Below are 8390 nucleotides of genomic sequence, written 5' to 3' on the forward strand. Positions count from 1 at the left end.
TGTGTGTGTGTGTGTGTGTGTGTGTGTGTGTGTGTATGTGTGTATGGGGGGGGTTGCATATATGTCCCTTGGAAACTCGAAAAACATGCCAGATGCCCTGGAACTGGGAACTGGAATTACAGATCATTATAAGCTGCCATGTGGGTGCCAAGAATCAAACTAGGTTCCTTTAGAAGAGCAGCAAATGCTCTTAACCACTGAACCATCTCCCCATTCCTCCTCCTTTTTGACATAGGAATCTTAACCCAGGTTGGCCTGAATCTCATTATATAATCAAGGATGACCTGGAACTTCTGATCCTCCTGCCTCCACCTTCCGAGTGCTAGGACTACTGGTGGGCACCACCAGTACCAGTTTAGAAACAAAATACTCTGATAGCATGAGGAGAAGTTCCTAAAGTCTCTTGGGTATGACTGAGGAGGTTACCCCTGGTCAGGGATACTTAGATGAGGTGGGTACTTGAGACGAAAGTCAATCAATGTCCTGTACTCACAGGACATCTTCTCTTACCTGAAAGAGCAGTATTTTTCTGATTTTCGTATAGAACTAGTAAGGGACTGTCTCCTAGCCTTATCAGTATACCCCTAGTCTTATCTCTGCATCCTATAAACAATATGGATGAAAAGCCAATTAGTAAAATCTTGGGAACCATCAATGGGTATTTTGGAGGAAGAATGAACAATTGACAAGCAAAGCAGAGGCAGTTGAGAAACAAAAATAACTACTATAGCTTCTTGGTTGGGTTAGAGCTTACTGGAGGTTAGCCCAGCATAAATTCGGTGGTGGGTTTGATCCAAAGCAAGGACATCAGCCCTAGAGCTTCAATCCACCACCTTCCTGTTTCAGGCTAGAAAGATACAGTGAGAACATAACAAGTCTTATTCAAAATGTCTACTGCAGAATACAGAGTAATTGCACTAAGATAAAAACAGGGAGAGGGAGAATTGGCTCTTTGTCAGAGCAGGGTTTGAACTAGTAGGCCATGTGAACAAGATGGGGGTGAGGGGGTGGGGTGGGGAAGCATCTAGTGCAGTAGATCCCAGGGAAAATAGGAAAAAGTAATGGAAGGATTCAGCCTGGGTGGGCGGTAGGGTGTGAGGGGAATTAGCCATAAATATATAAATTTAGCAGGGCGGTGGTGGTTCACTCCTTTCATCCCAGCAGTTAGAAGACAGAGGCATGCAGACCTCCGTGAGTGCCAGGATGTCCAGGCTATACAGAGAAACCTTGTCTCAAAAAAACTGAAAGAAAGAGAGAGAGTGAGAGAGAGAGACAGACAGACAGACAGACAGACAGACAGGAAGAATGAACTTCTATAACAGGAGCATTAAGGTAGGAAGGAGATGCATTGCTAAGGAAAGAAAATGAGACTTGAAACACCAATATTCTAGAAAGGCATATGCATGGTGTTCAGGCATACATGCAGACAAAACACCCGTAAAACACCCATTCACATGAATAAAATTAATTGTAAAAAATTTTAAAGATTTTTTTCCTTGCCTTGTCTTGTCATTTTTTAAAGGTTTCTAACATAAATATATTTTCTTTTTGTTATTAGATTTTATGTATAAAACTTGCCTTTTTTTTTAAGTGTTGGGGATTGAACTCAGGTATTTCTACATGCTGAGGTAGGTGCCTTCCTTCCCACGGAGCCTGACCCTGGTCATTGTGAACTTGGTTTATTTTGCCATCTTTATTTGGAAGGGATTATACATGCAATGTTAGTATTTTTTTTTAATATTTTTTAAAAACTTTTAAATTACATCTGTATGTACTTGTATATATTCACGTGGGTTCAAGCGTCCCTCAGCATCAGGGGAAGGTAGCAGGTAGTTTGCCGGGCTGGTTCTCTTCTTCACCACATAGGTCCCAGGACTCAAACCATGGCTGTCAGGCTTGGCAGCAAACGCCTTTATGTTTTGAACCATCTCACTGTCCCGTTTAAAAACATTTAAAATCTATTTGACTAGATTTTAGGAAAGTATATTCCTTAGCAGCAATTATAAAAATAATATTTTCTATTGTAAGAAATATACCATTGTTTGATAAGGGTTTTAATTTTGAAGGATTTATTTTACCTTAAATAATGTGTGTGTCTGTGTGTTGGTAAGTACATGTGTTTGTGGGTGCCTCCAGGATGTGAATGCTCATGGCTGTGGATTCCTTTGAGCTGAAATTATAGGTGTGGTTGGTGGGAACTGAACTCAGGTCCTCTGGAACAGCAGCATATTCCTTTAACCCTCTCCAACACCAACGATGAGGGTGTTTTCCTTATTGTCTTTTATTTTGTTTTGTTTGTTTTTCTTTTTTGAGACTGGGTTTCAAGGTTTTTGAGGACAGAGGTCCTCCTGCCTCTGCTTCCTGAATGCTGGGATTAAAGACCTGAGCTACCATGACTAACCAGGAAATGTTTCTTTTCAGTAATATTTGAAAGACGTTTAAAACATTGTCATTTTAAATCTTGTTTAGGAGTTTCAGATTTTAATCTTCGAGTTGCCCTGCAAACACTTTTGAAAGAGTACTGTGAGGTCTGCAAGTCTCCCAAAGAGAACAAGTTTTGTAGTTTCCTGCAGACATCTAAAGTTCGACCTAGGAAGAAAGCAAGAAAATATCTGTATGCAGTAGGTAAGAAACTTTGAATAGTAGTAGAAATCATTTTCAGGATAAGAGCTTTCCTGGTTTGTTGTTCTTGTTGTGCAGGTATTACTAATATGCAAGGCATATTTAATTTCATGTTTAGGCTTAAGATTGAATTTGCATAATATGTTAACACATTTAAAACTTAATAGCTTCTCATTCAACATTTTATTCTATGTTCTAAATCTTTGGTCTCTGATTACCTAGTCACCATCAAATGACTGTCTACAGATTTATTTATTTATTGTGTGTATGCACATACATGGGCCATGGCATATGTGTGGGTATTAGAGGACAACTTATAGGAACTGTTTTTCTTCTCTCACTTCGTAAGACTCAGAAATTGAACTCAGATCATCAGGCTAAAGAGCCAGTGTCTTTCCCTGCTGAGCTACTTCATCAGCACAAGAAACGTTTCTGTAAAAGTTAAAATTTTGCTAGGCATTATGCTCATGCCTATGATTCTAGCATTCTGTGGCTGAGACAGAAGGAGTTCTGTCAATTCAAAGTCAGCCTGCTTTACTTAGTGAGTTCTGGGTCAACTGAAGCTACAGTGTAGCACTGTCTTTAAGAACCTAAATAGAGGGCTGGAGAGATGGCTCAACAGTTAAGAGCACTGGGTGCTATTCCAGAGGTCCTGAGTTCAGTTCCCAGCAACCACACGGTGGCCCACAACCATCTGTAATTGGATCTGATGCCCTCTTCTAGTGTGTCAGCGACAGGGTGCTCATATACCTTAAATAAATCTTAATAATAATAATAAAAACCCTAGATGGATTAATTAAAAACCTTAAATTTAAGTGAAAAACAAAGGAAATATATTTTAAAATTTGAACTTTTCATAATGACTTAGATAGTCATTAGGGATGATAAAATAAGTGGTTTCCAAAGTGTTTTGGCAGCATGATCCATAAGAATATCAGAGGACTCTTTCTGCTGTCTTAGAATTTGTAGAGCCCTGCTAGGAACAGAAGTTCTAAAAGACAAATATGTCTGTCAGGCTGTGGTGCAAGGCGATTTTTGCTGGCTATAAGCAAATTCTCCAGCACCAAAGAACACACAAGCTAATCTTAAAGCTGAAGATGTTTATGCCTGAGATGAAACCGAATTCTGCTCAGGTAAAAGATGTACTTATGTGTATAAAACAAAAAGGACAGTGACTCCTGGAGGCAAAACAAACAAACCAGAGTGACCCCAGCAAAGTAACTGAGGCCTTCAGAAACAGTGGCAGGTTCATGTCAAATTCTGAAGCAACCTTCCTGCAAAGGCCGTTGGGCACAGGAGCCACGTGATCTTGTCCCCTCCTGATTTAAACTAAAGTAAAGTGGACTTGTAGCCTGGGCATGGTGTGCAAGACTTCAGTCTTAGCATTAGGGAGACAGATTAAGTGATAAAGCTTTATCTGTTAGTTTTTTCTCTGTGAGTTTGAAGTTATGTACATAGACAGTCTCAAAAAAAAAGTGGATTTGTTAAAAAAAAAAAATCAGAGGAACATGTCAAAAATTTTTAATTTTAATTATAAACCATTAAAATTGGTAAATGTATGTAGCATGTAAAGTAATCCAGACATCTGGATATGCTATGGTTTCTATATAATTTATATATAATGTAGCTCATAATTACACATGATGAATTTTATGCATACTTTTTACATATTATATGTAAACTTTCTTTTGGAGTGTATACTATAATTTTTTTGCTGAGTGGATGGATAGGGAAAACACGAATTTCAATTCATTATTTTTACTTTGTTTTATTTTATTTTTTTTATTTTTATTTTTTTTTAGGCAGGGTTTCTCTGTGTAGCCCTGGTTGTCCTAGAACTCACTCTGTAGACCAGGCTGGCCTCGAACTCAGAGATCAACCTGCCTCTGCTTCCCAAGTGCTGGGATTAAAGGCATGTGCCATCACCACCCGGCTAAGCTTGTTTTCTGTGTTATTATTATATATGTGGTCTGTTGTGTGCATGCACACGCCATGGTGTGAGTGTGCAGCTCAGGGAACGACTTCTATGGAATTAATTACTTCCTTCCACCTTAATGTGGGCTCCAGGGATTGGGCTTGGGTTTTCAGACCTAAGTGACAAATGCCTTTTCCCACTGGCCGTCTCACCAGCACTCAACCCACTTTTCTTTTTAGATATGCTTTTAACATTCTTTTAATCATGTGCATATATGTGTATCTCTGTGTGGAAGCATGCATTTGTGAGTACAGCTGCCTGCAAACTCCAGAAGAGGGCATCCAGGTTCCTGAATTACAAGTGGTTTCCAGTCCTTTGCAATAGTACATACACTTAACCACTGAGCCGTCCCAACATCCCCTCAACACACTGGCTTTAATTGAGACATACAAAAGTCATAATGAAACTTTATGATTAACTAAAGGACATGGCCCAGACGTATATTTTATATAGCCTTCTATTATAAATGAGAGCATGTGGTTAAACACTGAGGTTAATATCTCATTGCATATAAGCCATAATTTTCCAGGACTTGGCATAATTGAGAGTTATATATTTTACATGCTTTTATAGAAGTGACAGTCTCTAAGCTCTATAAATGTTTATATAGAGAGGCCTAGATTTTCTTTACTAATTCCATTTCCATATTTAGCAGTAAGTGGTTTGCTGTATGTTTTTTCTTTCCTGCTTTTAGGTGGATATACACGGTTGCAGGGGGGCCGTTGGAGTGATAGCAGAGCCCTCAGCTGTGTAGAACGTTTTGATACCTTTAGCCAGTACTGGACCACTGTATCTTCACTTCATCAGGCTCGGTGTGGACTTGGAGTTGCAGTTTTAGGAGGGATGGTCTATGCTATTGGAGGTAATGATAAAAATATCTCATTTCTCAGATTACTCTACTTGGCTACATTGTTTGTATATGTCTCCCCTCACAACTGTATAATGTGCTTGACCATCTTCACTCTTTCTTGTTTCCTCCCCTTTCCCTTAGGTGTTTTTAATAAAAATACTTATTTATAAAATAAAATAACCATCTTTTTGAACTTAAACTATATGACAATATGTACTTCATAATTAACATGTCTACACCAAAATCTTTATTTTCCTCACATGATTTGTCATATGTTGGATGGTAGCAATGATTTACCTAGTGGGTCAGAACAAAGCTCTAAGCATCTTTTTTGTTCCTTCAGTACTGAGTGATTGATCCTAGAGCCTCATGTGTGTGAGGCAAGCACTCACTACCAGTGAGCTGAAGACCATCTATATCCAGTCCAACAGTATTATACAGTTGTATCTACTTCAACATTATAATCCCTCAGTCTTGATGTTTCTGATTTAATCTCTAAAGTCTGCTCTTAACATTTTGAATCTGATCATGTTATTGTCCTATTCTCCTTATTTACTGTTGAAGGGAAAAATCCGGTTTAGCGGCTAAGATGTAAATCAGTTGGCATGGTGCTTGTTTAACATGCAGGAAGCCTTGGGTTCACTTCTTAGCATTACATATATCACAGAGGGGGGTCAGAAGTTCAAAGTCATTCTCAGCAGCACAAGTAGTTTGAGGCCAGCCAGGGTTACATAAAACCCAGCTCAAAAAAGAGGGAGAGGCCAGAGAGATGGTTCAACAGTTAAGAGAACTGGTTGTCCTTCCAGGAGACCCAGGTTCTGTTCCAACATTCAGCGATGGCTAACAACCTTCTGTAATTCTAGTCCAGAGGCTCTGACACCCTATTCTGGCCTCTGCAGACACTGTATACATATAGTACAATGTTCATGGAGACACAATGCATATACACAGAAAATAAAATGTTTAAAAAAAAATTACAAAAAGAAAAATCCAGGGTCAGGTCAAGTGGTGAATGCCTTTTATCCTAGGTCCACACAGTTAAACCCTGTCTCAAAAACCAGAAACAACAACAATGACAAAAACAAACCAAAACCAAGAAAAAAGAAAACTCCATTTTCATTATTTATTCATGTTCCATACATGATTTTTTTTTTTTAACAAAGACTATTTCTTTCTTTTTTTTTTTTAAAGATTTGTTTATTTATTTATTATATGTAAGTATACTGTAGCTGTCTTCAGACACTCCAGAAGAGGGAGTCAGATCTTGTTACGGATGGTTATTAGCCACAATGTGGTTGCTGGGATTTGAACTCCGGACCTTCGGAAGAGCAGTCGGGTGCTCTTTACCCACTGAGCCATCTCACCAGTCCATGATGTTTTTCAAGAAGCTGTCACTATCATTTTACGCTTCACTGTATTGTTATTTATTTATTTATTTATTTATTTTGGCTTTTTTGAGAAAGGGTTTCTCTGTATAGCCCTGGCTGTCCTGGAACTCACTTTGTAGACCAGGCTGGCCTCGAGCTCAGAAATCTGCCTCCCTCTGCCTCCCGAGTGCTGGGATTAAAGGCATGTGCCACCACTGCCCCGCTTCACTGTATTGAACTTTACCATTTTTCTTCCTTTTTTCTTAGAAAAGAAACCCTTATTCTAGTTTAACTGCTTCAGTTTTCCCAGCTTTAAAAGAAAGATGGCATAAAAACCAATTTAAACACTTAGTGGTGGCTATAATTTTATCAAAGAATAGTAAATTTGTTCCTATCCTTAGACTCATGTTTGAGAATCATTTTATGCATTATTTATTTGTATGTATATATGGATAAGTGTGCCGTGGTGTTGGATCCAGGATCGAGGAGTAGGTGAGGGAGGTGAAGTCATAGACCCTGTAAAACAGACTCGGGAGACCAGCATGGAGGTGCAGATCTACTGCATTGGACAGCAGCAAGCATTTTTATCCAGCAGTGGCCCAATGGGGAATCACCAGGTGCTCTGGAGTAACTGTCATCCACTGGTATTATGGGGAGATGTCAGGCTGCCAGCATCCAAGAGGATTTATGTAAGGACAGGAAGCAGCTACTGCCCTATTCCGGGCCCACTCTGAGGTTCCACTAGTTTGCTAGGATTCTCTGTTTATGTCAAGGGGTGTGCCAACAGACATGGGCACTTGTACTATTAGGGCGGTATGGAAGTCTACCAGATAAAGGCACCAAACCTGATTGTCTGAATTCTATCCCAAGAACCTAGACATTAGAAGAAAAGAGCCAACTCTTACAAGTTTTCTCTAACATCCACATGTGTGCCATGGTGTGGGTGCTGTGGCCCCTGAGTAGGGCCCAGAGGACAGTGAGGTAGACTTCCATACCAACCCTCTCCCCTTTGCATTTTTTTATTCATTCTGCTGGCCTGCAGGGCTTCTTTCCTGTTCCCGTCCCCCATTCCTAATCATGATCCCCTTTCCCTAGGTATTGAATTAAAAATATGGCTTTCTAGGCAAAGGCTTTTAATGGTTATTTTAAAATTAGACATAATGCTTGATTTCTAGAAACAGAATGCCAGTGCTGCCAAGTATTGTGTTATAATTCTGTTATGTTGGTATCACTAAACCTGTTGTCCTTTTTAAATCAGGAGAAAAGGATTCAATGATCTTCGACTGTACTGAGTGTTATGATCCAGTTACTAAACAATGGACAACTGTGGCTTCAATGAATCAACCCCGCTGTGGATTGGGAGTATGTGTGTGCTACGGGGCAATCTATGCTTTGGGTAATTATGCTGTTTGATTTAAGAACAACTGAGATTAAATTCTTGGTATCTGACAATTTCAGAGATATTCCTTACTGACATAAGAAATTTGCATTTAGCCGGGCAGTGGTGGTGCACACCTTTAATCCCAGCACTTAGGAGGCAGATGCAGATGGATTTCTGAGTTCGAGGACAGCCAGG

The 8390-nt window shown here is 39.5% G+C and overlaps 1 protein-coding gene across 2 annotated transcripts in view; it reads left to right on the forward strand.

Moving 5' to 3' along the window:
- The window catches only part of Ipp (intracisternal A particle-promoted polypeptide), a 27345-nt gene that overhangs the window by 11349 nt on the left and 7606 nt on the right, over positions 1-8390 (forward strand). For both annotated transcript variants that reach the window (XM_021200488.2, XM_029539938.1), the window contains 3 exons: positions 2470-2625; positions 5292-5459; positions 8073-8210. In XM_021200488.2, coding sequence (XP_021056147.1) covers positions 2470-2625; positions 5292-5459; positions 8073-8210 — 462 coding nt within the window. The remainder of the gene's footprint in view (positions 1-2469; positions 2626-5291; positions 5460-8072; positions 8211-8390) is intronic.

This window comes from Mus pahari, chromosome 6, assembly GCF_900095145.1.
Source record: "Mus pahari chromosome 6, PAHARI_EIJ_v1.1, whole genome shotgun sequence".
In the NCBI taxonomy this organism is placed as follows: domain Eukaryota; kingdom Metazoa; phylum Chordata; class Mammalia; order Rodentia; family Muridae; genus Mus; species Mus pahari.